This window comes from Takifugu flavidus, chromosome 15 (genome assembly GCF_003711565.1).
Source record: "Takifugu flavidus isolate HTHZ2018 chromosome 15, ASM371156v2, whole genome shotgun sequence".
NCBI classification, from domain to species: Eukaryota; Metazoa; Chordata; class Actinopteri; order Tetraodontiformes; family Tetraodontidae; genus Takifugu; species Takifugu flavidus.
This window is the reverse complement of record NC_079534.1, coordinates 8985992-9004209: the sequence shown is the minus strand read 5'-3', so window position 1 is coordinate 9004209 and position 18218 is coordinate 8985992. Positions and strand designations below refer to the sequence as shown.

General features: G+C 40.9%; 1 protein-coding gene and 1 long non-coding RNA gene across 2 annotated transcripts; one reads left to right on the top strand and one right to left on the bottom strand.

The window, feature by feature from the left end:
* Positions 1-2726, bottom strand: LOC130539343 (uncharacterized). The gene is made up of 2 exons (XR_008954089.1): positions 1734-2726; positions 1-1659 (listed from the first exon to the last, which is right to left on the bottom strand). It is a non-coding gene; the product is annotated as an uncharacterized LOC130539343 (long non-coding RNA).
* Positions 2727-3538: 812 nt separating this feature from the next.
* Positions 3539-18197, top strand: fam151a (family with sequence similarity 151 member A). The gene is made up of 13 exons (XM_057057487.1): positions 3539-3730; positions 3837-4009; positions 4226-4375; positions 5475-5624; positions 7401-7563; positions 7819-7876; positions 8481-8570; positions 12889-12965; positions 13051-13187; positions 14018-14188; positions 14318-14424; positions 15784-15963; positions 16586-18197. Exons 1-13 carry the CDS (start codon positions 3669-3671, stop codon positions 16889-16891), a joined length of 1824 nt encoding a protein of 607 aa, XP_056913467.1. The 5' UTR covers positions 3539-3668; the 3' UTR covers positions 16892-18197.
* The last annotated feature ends 21 nt before the right edge of the window (positions 18198-18218 follow it).

Genomic DNA, 18218 nt, shown 5'->3' with positions numbered 1-18218 from the left:
TCCGCGAAGTAGCAACTTTATTTTTTTTAATTATTTTACAATGCAATACTGAACAGTAGAATGAAACCAAACATCAAAACCTGTTTTAAAGACCAAACTTTGTTTAAAACAATAATTTTAATATAGTAATACTGTACAAGATTGGAAACATTGTCACTCGCGTATTTCACGGTCCCAGCTGTCCCTCTGCGTCCTGACTCCGCTCCGCTGTAGCGTCTGTTTCTACGGAAGGCGCAGGAGTCTTTCTCTGAGAGAAGAACATTGTTATAGGCAGTTGTTGGTGCAATATTTAGCATCTTCCTCGGCCTCTTTGACACGTCCAGAGGCCCCGTTGTCGGCGCAGAGCGTTTCTTTGACATTGTGGGTTTTGTCACAGAGAAAAAATGCAAACGTAAAGTTGGCAGAATGTACAGAAACGAAAACTGTTGACAAGTGAAAAATCAATACAGTACAGCGTCAATATTATTTCTAGACAACAGTAAAGCCCCTGAGCCAATCAGGATTCAGAGGCACTGTTAAAAAAAATAATAATAAAAAAATTCCGCGAAGCAGCGAAAGATGAACCGCGATATAGCGAGGGATCACTGTACATCTGCTGCTATTTGTGCCCATCTACTATAGTTATATTCCTTCATGTCTATGCTGCTATTGCAATTCAATTTCCCTTTGGGGATAAATAAAGTAAATCTTGAATCTTGAGATTGAGATAAAATGCACTGCTCAAAAAAATTAGAGAAACACTTTATAACCAGAGTATAGCAACCTATCAGTCAAACTTCTGGGATACTGATCTGGTCAGTTAAATAGCAGAGGGAGTTGTTAATCAGTTTCTGCTACTTTGTTGTTAATGAAATCAACAAAAGGTGCATCAGAGAGGCAACAATGAGACGGCCCCCAAAACAGCAATGGCTTTTCAGGTTGAGGTCACTGATACTTTTTTCCCCTCTGTGGCGTGGGCCCCGACGGGGCTCGGTATATCTCTTTCCTAAGTTGACAACGCCACCCCAGGAATTCCACCTGGAGAATTATCAAGGCCGCACAAGTGTTTCTAATGAGGGTAAGAGACTGGTCCAGTGTGCAAAATTAATACCTTTATTTCCAGATATCCGCTAACAACAATTGCTAAAATACTCTCACACACCCATTCAAATTCATATTTGAGATTTTACAATTATCTTTAAAACACCTGCACCCCACAGGGTAGGATCGGCACCACTTAGAAAATAACAGAAAAACGTACACAATAATAGAACCCAAATAAACATACAAAAATAACCCACACAGCACACAAATAACACAACTAATCAAATCCAAATAACATGCAAAAATAACCCACACGAGCAAAAAGCACACTTAGTCAAACCCAAATAAACATGCAAAATAACCCACACAAACAATAATCACAAATCAACCCCAAATAAACATGCAAAATAACCCCCGCAACAAAACATTAAACCCAAAATAAAGGCAATCCTAGTCCTCCTAGTGGCGCAGTTCACTCACACACTCGCACTTTAGATTGGACCCCACACAATGATACCTCGCAGAGGTACACAGGAGTGACAGTCGGGAGCATACGCGATACACGCGATGCGGAGGGCAAAACAGCAGCCGGGCAACGGGAGGAAAGCGCACGAGAGCCGGCACCTGTAACAATTTCTGTTAAAAGAGAAAGCAATTTTAAGTTGCTGACAATTCCCCATATGGTGAGGCTAAAAGCAGCCGCTACGTACCGTCAGGTGAGGGAAAGAAATCTCTAAAATGGAGACGCACACCGAGCCACCACAGCGTTCCCGCAAGCAGGGCCAAACAGCCGACGAACCAAAGACACCCACGGCTCCCCAGCTCTGATGACAGCAGTCCCAGGTGCGCACGGGATAGCACAGCCCGATCGCACAGCAATCAATGAGGAGGACCAAGTAAACTGTGGCGTGGCACCCAAAAGCTCGACAACAAGAGCAGCCAGTGCAGCACAGTCTCCTTTTAAGGGGAACGCCACAGCTGCAACTGCCCGAACAATTAAGCTAATCGGCAGCGCATGAACTCCATGCTGCCACACCTCCTCATCTCTTTTGGCTGATTTTTTACTGACTAACTTTTTACTGCTGTAGTTCTTCATTTGGCTTGGATCAGCATCTCTGTTCGTTCGTTCGATCAATCAATCTTTATTTATATAGCGTCTTTTACAATCAAAATTGTTTCAAGGCGCTTTCCAGAATCCCAGGGCCTAACCCCAGACAAGCAACAGTGGCAAGGAAAAGCTCCCCTTTAACAGGAAGAAACCTTGAGTAGGACCAGGCTCATGTAGGGGGACCCTCCTGCTGATGGCCGGCTGGGTGCGGTGCGGAGCAGAGCAGAGCAGAGCAGAGCAGAGGCACACATAGTCCAAAGAGTACATACAGAAATACATTATATTTAGTAAAGTAGGTTGCCGGTCGGGACAGGTTGAGTTGGAAATCAGTATGCAGCTCTGAAGGCAGTGATACATGTAGATGAATACAGAAGGGGGGGGGCAGAAAAACTACACAAGAAATACCATCACTAGTCTACATGATGAAGAGGAGAGCATTTCCAAGTGGGGTGACAGAGGCCTGTCAGGTGATCATGTTTCTGGACCCTGGCAGCCTTGGCCTATAACAGCATAACTAAGATGTTAACTTAATGATTAGTATGATAAATTGTCTGTCTATGATAGTAACTGCAACTACAGAATTTGTGATAATAAGCTTTTTAAGAGGTAGGTTTTAAGCCTAATCTTAAAAGTAGAGATGGAGTCAGCCTCCCGTACCTGGACAGGGAGCTGGTTCCACAGCAGGTGGGCCTGGTAGCTAAATGCTCGGCCCCCCATTCTACTCCTAGAGACCGGTGGGCTTTGAAGGGGTTGGGTTTAGCGTTGTCGTCCTTGGGGAGGCTTCTCCTCAAGATGGCATTGCCAGGTGGATTATGTGGGAGCGCCACATATAGTTAAAACACTAATTATCTCATCACAAATGAGGTACTTGATTTTTCTTTTACATTTATAACACTATTACTATAGCATAGTGATGGTTACATTTTATTTTACAGTTAAAACAAAATTGTAAATTAAGCCAGAGTACATAAAAATACTGTTATATTTTTCAGTTACAAAAATACCATTTTATCATAAAATACAGTAAATTATAATTACTGTGTTTACACCTACAGTTTCAATACAGTGATTTCTTTTACAGTAAGTTACTTTTATTGCCAGTTGATTATTCTGAACTTCACAGTAGGTTTGTTAAGTGAGAGATAGGCAGTCACCTAGATGGATAGATTGCGATTTTTGCATTTTGCTTAGGTGAGGTTTTGTTTTGATGTATAGTTTTATTTTTTAGTTTAGATAGGTTGTGACAACATTACATAAAAAGTAAAGTTTAAGTTGTGCAAAATACATAATTTAAATTATTTTGTTCAACATACACTGGCATGTTCAAAAGCCCTATCAGAAATTGGACTTTGTTCACTGGGGGGGGGGAAACCATAAAAAGATGACCTACGACCAAATGATGGAGCATGTGTCCCTTATCAGAGCACTGTGATCTATGCTCTTTAGATAAAGCCTCTGTAATGGATAGGCAAAAACCTGCCAGTGAGCGCCTTCAGCAAACATTGTTTTGAAGAGACAGAACTGTGGTATCTTGAGGATGAATGAGCCGAATCAGAAAAAGGATGAAGATCCCAGAATTACTGAGAAAGTGCCAAACAGGTTTGTGGTAGTCATGTTACTCTTATCAAAGATGATATTTGCTGACTATAATACCGACTGAGTTCATACCTGATGACTTTTTAAATGTTTGGTTGTGTTGCTTCAGGACACACCATTCTAACCAGCCTGACCATAAAGAGTCAGAAAATTCAACACAACGTGCATTTTATCTTGGTTGTCTAACAAAACAGTGGCTCATCGTGATGTGTGTTTGTGTGGGTCTCTTCATCCTCATCCTCGTCAGTGCTGTCACTGCAGTGGTCATTACCAAAAAGTCAGGTACTTGACCAAACATAATAAAATTATTTTTGTATTTTTTGTATTGTATTTTCTGGACTATAAGCCGCTACTTTTTTTCGCGGTCGGACCCCTGCGGCTTATACAACAAATACATACACACACACACACGCACACACACACACACACACATACATATATATACACATATACATATATATTATCTTGGAACTAACTTTTTTTCCCCTATCAATTCAGCTTCAACAGCAACACCCCTGTCTTTTCCAACAAATGGAGACATGCTGGACTTTCTGATCCTGTCTGGCCAGATCAACAATCGCGATGGCCTATTGGCTACCTGGTTCCATAGAGCCAACAGCAAGGACGAAATGAATGAGGCACTTTCAAGTAAACTCACCTGGGCAAATTCTGTCTTAGTTGCAAAAAAAAATAAAAAAAATTAAGCAGTACCCCAGTTTGGTACATTGTTTAGTGGAGAATTATTGTGGTCATTTTTGATTTTTGTGTGTTCATGCAAGTACTCAGAACTGCAGATTTAAAATTAGAGTTCCTTGAATATTACACAAACTTTTTCCATTCAGATAAAATGAAAAAAACTCCCTGTTCCAGAGGAATATTATAGTCCCATAGATAATCCTCAGAGAAGAACTCGTGCAAATGGGAACAGGCAGGGGGCAATAAGAGGCTTGGTCAAGCAGAAGACTTTGCAGATTACCAGGACAGGAGCAGGACAGGCAGGTCAGAAACAAGTAGGGTCAAAGCCAGGAAATCAGTCTAGAAAATAGCAGTGGAGAGTGTGCATAGGGGGTTTAAAAAGTAGAGATCTGCACAGGATATAGAATCAGATATAGATACAGTATCAATAACAATTCTCACTGTTGCAAGATGATTTACAAAACATGAGCTGAATCCCACAGAGGAAACACTAAGGCAGCAGTGGAGCAAAGGAGAGAAGACATGTAATATGTGCACTGCATAAAATAACGCAAACGATGGTACATATTCCTAATTCTACATAATACATGATACCTTAAAATAGCAGTTAAAATAATAACTCTATATAACACCTATTTTTACAGGCTATCAGACCTTTCAGAATTTAATACTATTTTTTCGTAAATAGAATCTGTTAAGATATTCACTTTGTAGAAACCCAGAGTTTGAGAAAATAATAGTGACAAAAAGAAAAACTCCCTCCTATTAAGCAAAAAAAAGATTAGCAGGCCCAGGCTTATAATTGGGGCTGTCCTGCCGATGGCTAGGAGAGGAGGAGAAGAGCATAGACATATACATCATATCGGCAAATGTGTTGGAGACTGTTTTGGGCAGTCTGACGGGGTCGGTAGGGTGACAGGACAGTGTGCAGCTATGGAACCAGGAAAATGTAGATTGGTACAGACAGAGAGTCAGAGAAAAGAAGGAACTAAATTTCTTTACTTATGTTCAGTCATTTTTGATTAAATGCTCATGTGTATTTTGTGTCAAGGCAATGCTATGATCCTGGAGTCTGATGTTACTCTGGAGGGTTATGGAACCCCTAATGTAAAACCAATCCCTATCATGGCTCACCCTCCCAAGATTTACAGTGATAATACTCTGGATCAGTGGCTGGATGCTGTGTTGGCCTCTCCAAAAGGTGAGAAACATAAAATGAGTGAGTAAATAAAAGTATAAAGTATACTTTAACACTTTGAATAACATTTCACATCTCCAACAAAATTATTTCAGATTCATAATTTTAATTGACCTTGTCACAGTAATTGCACCAGCAAACAGTGGAGGTATTTAGGTCTTAAGCCCTAAATACAACAAGACCACAAGAAGTATAATATGCTGGCAGTGATGTGCTATGCTGGGGAGCTTTTACCACCCTCTGTACAGATTTCTATGAGGTTGCATTAGTTGTACCAGGCAATGATGCAGCAGTCAGTATGCTCTCAGTGGTGCACCTATAGAAGCTGCAGAGGATCTTGGACTTTATTTTGAGATCCTCAGTCTGCAAAGGAAGAACAGTTGCTGCCTCATCGTTTTTGTGGTGATGATGTGAGTCCAAGTCAGGTCATCAGTGATATGGACTTCCAAGAATCTGAAGTTGCTCATCATTCCATTGATGCTGATAGTGTGTGTCATCCAGCCTGCTGCTTGCTGTACTCCACTGTCAGCTCCTTTATCTTGTTGACATCAGGATGTCAGAGTTACCTTTTTGCTGTATGCTGTCTCATTTTTATAAGCAATCAGGCCTATGGTGTCATGTTTTCAGCAATGTCATGTTGTGTGTGGCCGCAGCCATGTGGAGGATGTTGTGGTGCTTATCCACACTGCATGTTAAGGAGATCAGTATTCAGTCCTAGTGTGCGCTATCCAGCCCAAAGTTTCTGAACTTCATTGAATCAATGAACTACAATCTCACGTGTGTTCTACACTAGTTAGGACAGCGCAATGTGCAGGTGATGGTATATGCAAATATCAGGACGTCCAGGGAGTCTGGTAGCAGGGAGGTAAAGATTGTTTTGTCTCACCGCTCATAGTACTTTAAGGAGGTTCCTGCCATTAGGTGGGAGTTATTGAGGTAGTTCATTGGACCTCTGAGGGACTAAGATGAGGCTGGATTTTATTTAGGCAATGTTAAAACATTAGTCTTGCCTGAAGGTAGCTGGGATAGGATCCAGCCGTAATTAAAGAATAAAGGGATGGATGGATGGATGGATGGGTGGGTGGTGGATGGATGGATGGATGGATGGATGGATGGATGGATGGATGGATGATGGATGGATGGATGATGGATGGATGGATGGATGGATGGATGGATGGATGGATGGATGGATGGATGGATGGATGGATGGGTGGGTGGTGGATGGATGGATGGATGGATGGATGGATGGATGATGGATGGATGGATGGATGGATGGATGGATGGATGGATGGATGGATGGATGGATGGATGGATGGATGGATGGATGGGAATGTGTCAACTCCAGGGGGCTTTTGTGAGTTGAGTGTTTTAATATTTCTGCACGTACAGACACATCTCAGAGCTGCTCTGTGATGGTCTCTGTCCAGGGCACATGTTCCTGATGTTGGAACCCCTGTAGTTGGGTTCCAATCTGTCAATGCACTGCAAGTTGCCGCTGTTTATTGCCTGTGTGAAAGCTTGCCTGGCTTTTCCATATTCGTTTAAATCAATTAAGTTGAATTGTGTTTGTATTCTTCAGCTGAAAGTGTTTTCCTGTGTGTTTTTGTGTGCTTTCTGAGTACCTCTTGTTGTGTGTGTTTTGAGTATTATCTCTGCCTCAAGTATGGCTCAGCAGAACTTGATGTGTTACACTCTTGATCCCTGAAGTTATACACATGTACATGTCTCTTGACATGGACTCTACTGAAGCACAGATGTTTATTTTGCATTACCCTGCAGCCATGAAGTTGGATTTTAAATCTCTGGACTCTGTGGGTTTGTCTTTGGATGTGCTTAATCAAAAGAACAAGAGTAGAAACATCAACAGGCCTGTGTGGATCAATGCAGACGTCCTTCTCGGCCCCAACACCCCGGGTTTTGTGCCTCCTCTTAACGGGACAAGGTGAGCCTGCTACATTGTCAGTGATTTTAGGTCCATCATCAGTTCAGTAATCATAACTTAAATAAATATACATTTTCAAATGTAAGACACATGGCCCCATCTACACCAGGCAGCGAAAACATTATAGTCAGAGCTGATTGTAGATAAAGTAATGCAGCATTAGCTTTAACAGCATTTAGCAGCAGTAGTGACTTGCATTCATAATTATTTGTAACATTACTAATAGTAACATGAAGCACTTGTCTTATTTAATAGATTTCTGCAATTCATTCAGGAAAAATTCCCAGATGTGACTGTATCACCTGGGTGGATGGTATGTTATATTTTCTGTTTACTCAATGAATAGCTTTCCCTGAAATACTTCCTTAGTTCCCCAGCAATTTTAGTTCAGCTATCACTTAAAGTGGTCATGTAGTACAGAGTCACGATGATTATCAATGTCGCTTCCCAATTCCCCATTCAATTTAAGTTTGTATGTTCCCCCCATAACTATTTGGGTTCTCTCAATGTCACCTGACTTCCCCCACAGTCGACAGATATGCATTTGGGGGAGAAGTGAATAGGTGACTTGAGTTAAATGTGAGTGTGTTTGTCCTATGTGTTGGCCCTGCAATAAGTTGGCAGCTTGGACAGTGTGAACCCGTTCTTACCCAGAAGCAGCTGGGATATGCTCCAGCCCCCCACCATCCTGCTAATAGAGGGATAGATGAATGATTATGTATGTTACTGGTGACGATAGCTATGTCTGATCTTAAAAGTATGAAGTAAAGTTGTTGCTGTTAATTGGAGTTATTTAGTGCCATGCTCTATTGTTCAATTCAGAGATCAGTTGGTAATCACCAAATTTTACTAAAAGTGTTGATCAATCCTGTTAGTGGTTCAAATGAGTTCATAGATGAGTGTTTTGCTTCTTACAGGTATTGTATCTTCCTCCACTGTTAACTAAAACCTACACCAGACAAATGATGGAAGACATGTATGATCTTATCAGAGATGTCCCCCAGAAGGTAAAGGATAATTAAGTGGGGATGTGGGTTTAGGGATGAGCGCAGACATGATCTATATCTGATAAATCTAAATTGATCAGTGTATTTAATTTGCTCCTACCTGTTATGAATCTTGGATGGCACAATATGAAAATATGACTAGACAATTCCACAAAAATTGTGAGGGTTTGCCTCACCCTCTGGCCCGTCAATCAATCAATCAATCTTTATTTATATAGTGTCTGTTACAATCAGAATTGTTTCTAGGCGCTTTACAGAATACCAGAGCCTGACCCCAACAAGCAACAGTGGCAAGGAAAAACTCCCCTTTAACAGGAAGAAACCTTGAGCAGGACCAGGCTCATATAGGGAGACCCTCCTGCTGATGGCCGGCTGGGTAGAGAGGAGAGAAAGAGGAGGAGGACAGGTAGAGGAGAGAATAGGTAGAGAAAATAGAAATACATTATATTAATTAAAATAAACGGTAGAGTCCAGTTCAGTGGGTCAGCGGGGTCGGAGGTCAGTAGGTCAGCATACAGCTATGAAGGCGGCGTTACCTGTAGATGAATATTGAGGGGGGAGCAGAAAAACTACACAAGAAATAACATCACTGATGTTATAGGAGAGGAGAGGAGAGGAGAGGAGAGGAGAGGAGAGGAGAGGAGAGGAGAGGAGAGGAGAGGAGAGGAGAGGAGAGACCATGAGCCAGTAGGATGACAGAGGCCTGTCAGGCGATCAGTCCCTGCCTCTTGCCTGTAAATGTTTGCCTGTTGCCCCCCATCTCCACCAATTGAAATGAGTGCATTTTATGCAGCCTTGGCGCCGACACAATGCCAGTGAACAGCCCCTCCCATACTCACTGGCTATGAGCAGCTCCACCCCCCCCCCCAAACGCAGATTCGTGATCACAACCACCTGTCTATCACAACCAAATGCCAATTTGGAACGTCCAATTCTATCAAGGGGCTCGTTAGAACTGCAAGACTTTGAAATACATCCATGTGTCATAATTTTAGCTCACCCGGTGACAGAGAAACAAGTTAAACACGCCGCTTTTGTCAGTTCTGAGCCATTCTCCCCACTTTTATTTGTATCATTTTACATGGTGCTGGTTAATTTAATGTTCTCAAAGCGATGCTTAGGACTTAGTTGAGGCTCATAGCTACAAAAGGATGTAGTTTTTATGCTCGTAGGACATTCCGGGACAGAGTTATGGCTATTTCTTTGAGAGATTTTCGATCAGAATTTTACTGCTGCTCCGCTCTAGGTCATGTCGTCTCCCACTCTAACTTGAGCTGAAAATGGTTGAGAGAGCACATCGATGTGGCACAGGACCTTTTTCCACAACTCTGCAAGCAATTTATTTCCTAAACACTGCTAGTTTAGTTCTGAATGAGTTCTGTTTCATTTTGGATGATCATTCCACTGAAAAACTACACATATATGGAACAAATATAACTAGTGAATGTAATTAAATATGACACATGACCTGACCACATTATTCAAGCATCATTCTGGTCTGTCTATCCTGAGACAGATAAAGTTCACAACAGATGCTACCTGGAAGGAATCTCAATAAGCTACAAGGGTTAACATCATCAAAAATTAATACAGTCATCCTTGGGTCATACGTTGATCTCAAACTTTGATCTAAATCTGAAGTCCCTTTCAGTTCCACATTGATGGCATTCATACACACTACCATATATATACATATACTGTATATTATGTTATAAAACCTGTATATAAAATCTACAGAAGTGAAAAGATACATTTTCTGGAACTTTGGAGCATTTATTTTGGCTCCAGACGTCTAATTGACCTTGATCTGCATCAACTCTGAAGCTCTATTGCGGGACAAAGTGCAAAGTTAACACGTTCTTTTATCTCACAAGGCTATGGTACTGTGGTACAAAGCTACATAACATATTCAAAGGTCATTTACAGTGGTATGAGAAAGTTTGGGCACCCTTGACAATTAGCATTATTTTTATTCACCAATCATTGGGTGTTTTAATTCACGACTTAATTTTGATATATGAAATAACTGATGAACACAATCATATAGCAGTGAAATGAGGTTCATTGGGTTAACAGAAAATGTGCAATATGGCCCAAAACAAAAAAAGGCCGTGCATAAATTTGGGCACCTTAATAGAAAAATCATATTAGTATTTCGTAGAGCCTCCTTTTGCAAAAATAACAGCCTGTATGAGTGTCTGGATCCTGGATGATGGTATTTTGGCCCATTCCACCTGGCAAAACCTCTGCAATTCAGTGATGTTTGCAGGATTCCGAGCATGGACAGCCTGCTTCAAGTCATTCCACAGATTCTCGATGATGTTCAAATCTGGGGACTGGGATGGCCAGTCCAAAACATTGTACTTGTTCCTCTGCATGAATGCTCGGGTAGATTTTGAGCAATGGTTTGGGTCATTGTCTTGTTGAAATACCCATCCCCGGCGCAACTTCAACTTTGTGACAGACTCTTGAACATTATTCTCAAGAATCTGTTGACACTGAGTGGAATCCATGCAACCCTCAATTTTAACAAGATTCCCAGTACCAGCACTGGCCACACAGCCCCACAGCATGATGGAACCTCCACCAAATTTTACTGTGGGAAGAAGGTGTTTTTCTTCGAATTCTGTGTTCTTTTTCTGCCGTGCATATCGCCTCTTGTTGTGACCAAACAATTCAATTTTTTTGCATCAGTCCACAGTATCTTATTCCAAAATGATATTGGCTTGTCCAAATGTTCTTTTGCATACCTCAGGCGACTCAGTTTGTGGCGACTGTGAAGAAAAGGCTTCTTCTGCATCACTCTTTCGTACAGCCTTTCCTTGTGCAAATTGTGCTGTATTGTTGACCAATGCACAGCGACACTGTCTGCAGCAAGATATCCTTGCAAGTCTTCGGAGGTGGTCTGTGGGTTGTTTTTAACCATTCTGGCCATCCTTCTAAGGATGGGCGATACCACACTTTTGGGATTCGATACGATACCGATACTTTTTCTTGTATTTTCATCGATATCGATCCCGATACCGATACCGTTAATTTCTTGCTGGCAATTTTTGTCAGTCAAAATATTATTACATTTAAGACAAATACAGACCATTTATATACAATTTATTATGGTCAATTGATTACTAGGATTTCCTTATCCTTTAAACCTGCATAAGACAGTTGTTCCATAAAAAAATAATTAGAACAATGTCTGACACCATCACACCTTTAGTGCACTTGAGGTATGTCATCACACTTTACTGAAGTCTCAGATTGCTTTTCAGAAATCGTATCATATTCACATTTTCTGCTTTAACACGATTGCGGCTCTGCCTTTTGCTGACTGTGTCGGCTCGGCGCAGGCTATGTTGCACGTTGATGCTCATTCCCTATCTCCTGTCACGTGACATGGGCCAGCTCAGTACGCCGCCAGGTATAGGGGTGTCTTGGCACATATTAATTTAAGTAACTAATCTAAAACGGCGGAAAGTGATGCATACACCCCCAATTTCTTTTTTTAGTTAGTATCGATATTTATAAAAGAACATCGATACCAAATGAGTAGCTTGTGAGTATGGATATATCGATACCACGGGATCGATCTGCCCATCCTTACATCCTTCATCTTTGTCTCTTTGCAATTTTTCTTGGCCTACCACTTCTGGGCTTAACAAGAACTTAGCCTGTGGCCTTCCATTTCCTCACAATGTTCCTGACAGTGGAAACTGAGAGCTGAAATCTTTTGGACAGCTTTTTGTAACCTTCCCCTAAACCATAATGCTGGATAATCTTAGTTTTGAGATCATCAGAAAGTTGTTTTGAGGCTCCCATGTTGCAGCTCTTTAGAGGAGAATCAAACAGAATGAGAACTGGCATTTGGCCACCTTAAATACCTTTTGTCATTATTGGATGCACCAGTCAATGAAGTTCAAGGCTTAACGAGCTCACTAAACCAACTTTGTGTGTCCAATTATCTTGTGATGATTAGTTACAGGCCATCAAAGCAACAAAATGACAAGGGTTCCCACATTTTTGCACAGCCTATTTTTTACATTTGATTTAATTGCATACAATTGCATACTATGAATACTTAAAATCTGTGTTTGGAAACCAAGCTAACACTTGGCTCTTATGGGCAAATGAAGGCCATGCCACCAAGATAATTTTGTGTGAAGTCAGAGTCCATTATTACACAACCTCAGAGGGGGTGCCAAAACTTTCTCATACCACTGTATAACCTGCTGTGACTATGTGTTTTATTTCCGGATCTAGTCGTATTGCAATCAAAGATTATGAAGGAGATAAAACTGATTTCTTCACCTTGGGTGTTTAGGTGACATTTCCGATCTACACAGTTTTGGCCCGCAGCGGTTGGCAGCACATTAGCTGGCTTCTCAGCTTGTCTTCACGGTAAAAAAAAATCCTTATAATCTGTAACACTGAGCACTCATATGACTCTCGACTGTAGAGCATTTACATTGTTATTGCTGTCTAGGTTCAGTCTGACATTATGGCAGGATTCATTTCACCCAAACGTCAGTGACCTGCTGTTTATCCGGGACAACAGCCACCCCACCAGAGTTTACTATGATATATATGAACCAACGCTGTCAGAATTTAAAGAAGCTGCAAGTAAGGACAAATATAAGTATAAATAATAGATTTAACCACAAACTGTCACAGATTATATTTTAGGGATTGATGTAGATTTCATGTTTACTTTCAAAGTATTTCTTGGCTTCAAATATTTGCGACTTCAGTCTTTGATGTTGATTGCATTTTAAATAACCAAATAGTAGCACAACCAAAATTTTGTCCACAAACAAGTTACTACAAACATTTAAATATATACAATAGGTGAACAAGATGTTGGATTGCCAAACTGAAAAATTTAAACTGAATAGATATAAAAAGGTTCATACAGTATTAGCACAAACAGTAACACAAAACTAACAAACATCTCCCTGAATGAATGAGAATCTACATCGGCATTAAGCTTAAAAAATGGATACAAAGCGATTTTAAAGAATTTACAAATTTTTCAATCCCTCTTTAGGCAAAAGATCCACAGCTAAGCACATATTGTCAAACACATTTAGAGTAAGATCAGATCACAATTAATTTTCAGAATGTGATATGCTCTTAAAGTCTTGACTGGCTCACTGGCCCACTTAGTAAAGTTTTGGTAGAGTCTCGCTTTGTTTCATATAATTTCCATTTGCCTTCAATGTCCATATATTTTAAAATTCCTCATAAAAGTGCTAAAAAATTATTTTAAAGCTTTAAATGCAAAAAGGTCTAGCTAGACTGGAAAATGTTTGGCCTCTCATTTGAAAGGCTTCCTAAATTTGGGGGATATAAACTGATTTGTAATAATACTGTATGGAAGTGCTAAATGACTAATGGCAAACAAAAGTTTTACATTGTTATCAGTAGATCAACATTAAGATCCCTGTTTACAGAGGAGCAGGGTCGTGTGATCAGGTTTTATCCTGGGGGAGATCTGATGGACTTTCTGCATCTGGTTCACAATGCAGACAGTAACTCTCATCCCACAAATACACATCACAGCAGCCTGGCAGTGCAGTGGTTAACAGTGACCAACAAAACTTCTCTGTTCAATTTTCTGTCAGGTATGTACTGTAATCTCCCTCTTTCTTCATCGACTAAATTGGTGCACATTTGTTTTTACATGCACACGCACAATTTAAGACAAATGACAGTCACATTAATTGTGTGTGTGTGTGTGTGTCTATTTCCAGATGCCACAGTTGGCATGTTACTCATCCAAGTAACTTCTGACAGGATTCAGCCTAGAATACCTTTGGTAAAGGCATCTGGAGTTGACTCAGAAGTCTTCACACTGCAGGTTTGTTACTAAAAAAAACTGAAAAATAAATTGACCAAGATTAATACACATTTCATTTTTTGTTGTTTTTGCTAACTAGGGCTTAATGCTAATGTAAGCGTCACAAATAGGGAGGGTTAGTGACAAAGAAGGGAGTCCACATACAAGATAACAAAACAAAATAAATTTATTATTGAGAGACTGATTAACCCCAACCATAAATTCCAAGCAAGCCACAGGAAGACAATACATATTTTCCAGGAGAAGGAGACCTGCACACACAAGGCACAGTCAGGAAACAGCTAAAGAGAGCAAACACTCAGCTCTGCTGTTCCTTTAATCATGTCCTTAATAGAAACATTGGTTTAGCTTAGCATACATTTACATTGTTATAAGGCTAATGTCTTCTTTATACTGTTCCTATAAAAGAAACAATGTGTCTTGTGTTTCTTTTACATTCTTCTCTTTAATTTGGTCCTTTTCTAATATGTAGTTTAAGAATGATGATAGCAATGTTACGTTGGAGTTAAGGAGGCCAGGACCCAAATGTAACCCAGAGTGTAAAACAGTTCTCAGATTGAAGGAACAAACAAAGTAACAACAAAAAGGTCTAAGAAAGTAGCCACAGAAAAGCGAACTAAAAATCACCATGAAATGGGAAAAAAACATCGAGAAAAAGTACAGCTGAAAACAGAGACAAGTGTCACAGCTGTGGGCGATCCCGCCCCTGTGTCCTCGCTCACTCTGTGGCAAATCAGTAATTACGAGCCCTTATAGTTCCCTGCGCTACGCTGCCTCCCTGCCAGATTGTCCTCTGTGTTCCACATGACTCTCCAGCGTTTTCCTGCCTGCCTGTTTACCTGGTTCCGACCCTGCCTGTTTCTGACGACTCTGTTTTGCCTGTTCCCCGGTATATCCTGCCTGCCTTCAGTTCCTGTTAATAAAGTTGTGTTCAACCGAACTCTGGTGTTGCTCTTGGGTTCTCGTCTGCTGCCTGACAGACAAGGCACTGAGAAAACGTACTGCTCAGGAGAACAACAAGGGATAACGCGAGGCAAAGGGCTAGTGAGCTCTGTGAGCTGGAGCTAGGTGCTGAAGCATGTGGAACAATCTGACACTGGAGACAAAGAGGGGAGAGCTTAAGTAGGTAGCTAATTAGGCAGAACAAGCTGCAGGTGTGCTAGAGGCTCAGCGCTCCCAGAGATCAGCCCGCCCCTAAATGCCGCTCCTGCAGGTAGAGAGGGAGGTGAGAAGTCTGAGTGACAGCACAAAAACAGAACCACAACAAATAATCTTAATAGTATAAAATGCCATGTCTTGCATTGAGAACCATAAATGTGCCCATTTATAAATATACTCCTTTGTGTTGTTTGACTCTAGTATTTCCTTCAGCTGCTCGGGCAGCGACCAAATGTCCCTCTTGGTGTACACCTTCAAATTCCCACTCTTCAGCTTCTTGAAGCTACTCTTAAAATACTCCAGTCAATTTATGAGCAAGAGCAGCTGTACAGGCCTGTCTGGATCAGTATGGCGAGTTTGACAACCCCTGCAGATACACAGGTGTGTGTATATATAAGCTTCTTTATTGTTTTGTAATGTATTTTCATCCATTGGGTACAAGATTAAAATGTGGTGGCATATTCAAAACTTTATAACAAGTCTTTTTTTAAAACTTTCCAAAAGATATGGTGTGATTATTTAACTTTGGAATGTAGAATCAACTGTGGAATAATCTGACCATTCTAACTTCTAACTGTAAATCGAGGATGAGGGTAACAGTGGAGCTATTTCATTTCTCTTTCTGCATTTGCTGTACTTGTCATTCCTTCCTCCAATAGATTTGTAAGGAATTCTAGTTTGGAGAGTGTGAAAAAGGCCTACATAGCCAGTAAATCTACAGTATGTTACAGTTGGATAGGTCTTTGAGAGAATTGGTACCTTGCATGTTTCCAGCTCAGGTACACTTGGCTATGATCATATTGACCTATTAAAGGTTACATAATTCCTTTTCTTGAGCAGCAACAGACAGCTAGTGCTTGTTCTGAACAGTGAAATATGAAACTCTTCTGATTTATTCAGTAGACAAATTTCAAACAAAACTATTAATGTAAAAAAAAAATGTATAGAAAAAAACTTTGCATTTTTAAGATAATCAGCTTTGTTACCGTGTTTTGTTTTTCAGCACTTTATGTCAGCAGTGGAAACATTGTTTCCTTACGTCACCCTAGTCCTGACACAGCACATGTGGCCTCCAGCGATTCCAACTTCAATCAAACATTTGTCTCAGAGGGTGGCGCTGCACATAAAGACAACATCGCTTCAAAAAGCAACGAGAGCGGAAATGCTGAGGTCTCTCATAGGACTGTTGGACAGATATGATGTTTTAGTGGAAGAGGACACAATCAATTGTAAAATGGATTCCTCTGTATATAAAGATACTGAGGTCCAGTTTGTAGGCACAAACCTGTATGTGATGTCCAAGTGTTAAAAACAGAGGTAATTTAAAACAATAAATAGTTTTTTTGATTTAATGTCCAATTTAACTGTCAGATGTCAGTAAAAACCGAATCAGCCATGCCAATTCATTAAATATAGAATGTAATTGCATAATTATTCCCCAAATCAGCAAAATTAGGAGTTAGTATACTGTATTTTCACGACTATAAGGCACACCTAAAACACTGAGATTTTCTCAAAAATCGACGGTGCGCCTTACAATATGGTGCGCCTTGTGTGTGGACTGAGTTCCAAAATCTGCTGTGCGCCTTTGGTGGGTGCACTACGGTAAACGTCTGCCAATCGATTAGCAGCACACCTACGCGTAAGGATCCACTAAAATGGCGCCGGTCAAGCGAGACGCGTATGAATGAGGCTTACTTTAAACTGCAGGCCATCGAATATGCGGCTGAAAATGGCAATCGAGCAATCTTAGTGTTTTCGCTTTATGAGGAGGCGGCATCTCTCCATACGCGCAAGGACAACTGTTGCGCTGCGGCTGCCAGCGGATTACCAGGAGAGGGTGGCCATCTTCCGTACCTACTGCCGCGACAAGATAACCGTGCCCAGCCACATCACCAACATGGATGAGATCCCTCTGACTTTTGACATCCCTTTGACCCACACAGTGGAGAAAAAGGGACCAGCACGGTGGCGATATGCACAATGGGGCACGGGAAGTCGTCATTCACCGTGGTTCTCGGCTGCCACGGAAACGGACAGAGCGCTGGATGACGGAAGGCGAACACTCCTTCACAAAGACTATGAGGCAGTGGCGGACAGGTTATGCCACCATATGCGGGTGGATTGTAGACGCATGGGCTATGATACCGTCTTCATGTATTGTAAGAACTTTCACAAAATCAACGCTGAACCGGAACCGGTCGGTGAGTCCGATTCAGATGATTAAGAAGAGGAATTCAGGATGTTGGGACATTGAAATAGTGCAGCTGTTTAATTCAGATACAGAAGATGAAATCTTTGATGGTTTTGTGGCGGAAGAATGAATATTTTGTTCAATAAATGTGTCGAAACTCACTGTTTTACTTCCGTTGTCATTTTTTACTGTATGTTTCAGCATGCGCTTAATAATACGGTGCGCCTTATGTATGTTTTAAATACAGAAATAGCACCCATAACTGAGACTGCGCCTTTTAATACAGTGCGCCTTATGGTCGTGAAAATACGGTATGTTGTGATTAGAGGGCTGGAGTCTGTGTACAGTTAGATCTCAGTCAGTTTTCAGTTATCATGATGTTATTTCTATATAATTACAGATTAAAGCAGCTTAATGTAAACTATTTCTTCAGTGTGTTGAT

What these genes read in the sequence shown, in the direction of transcription:
- fam151a (XM_057057487.1), top strand. Translation starts at nt 3,669, where the DNA reads ATGAATGAGCCGAATCAGAAAAAGGATGAAGATCCCAGAATTACTGAG. An exon ending in CTGTATCACCTGGGTGGATG is followed by an intron (nt 7,877 to 8,480) that starts GTATGTTATATT and finishes TGCTTCTTACAG; the next exon opens with GTATTGTATCTTCCTCCACT. An exon ending in TCAGAGATGTCCCCCAGAAG is followed by an intron (nt 8,571 to 12,888) that starts GTAAAGGATAAT and finishes TTGGGTGTTTAG; the next exon opens with GTGACATTTCCGATCTACAC.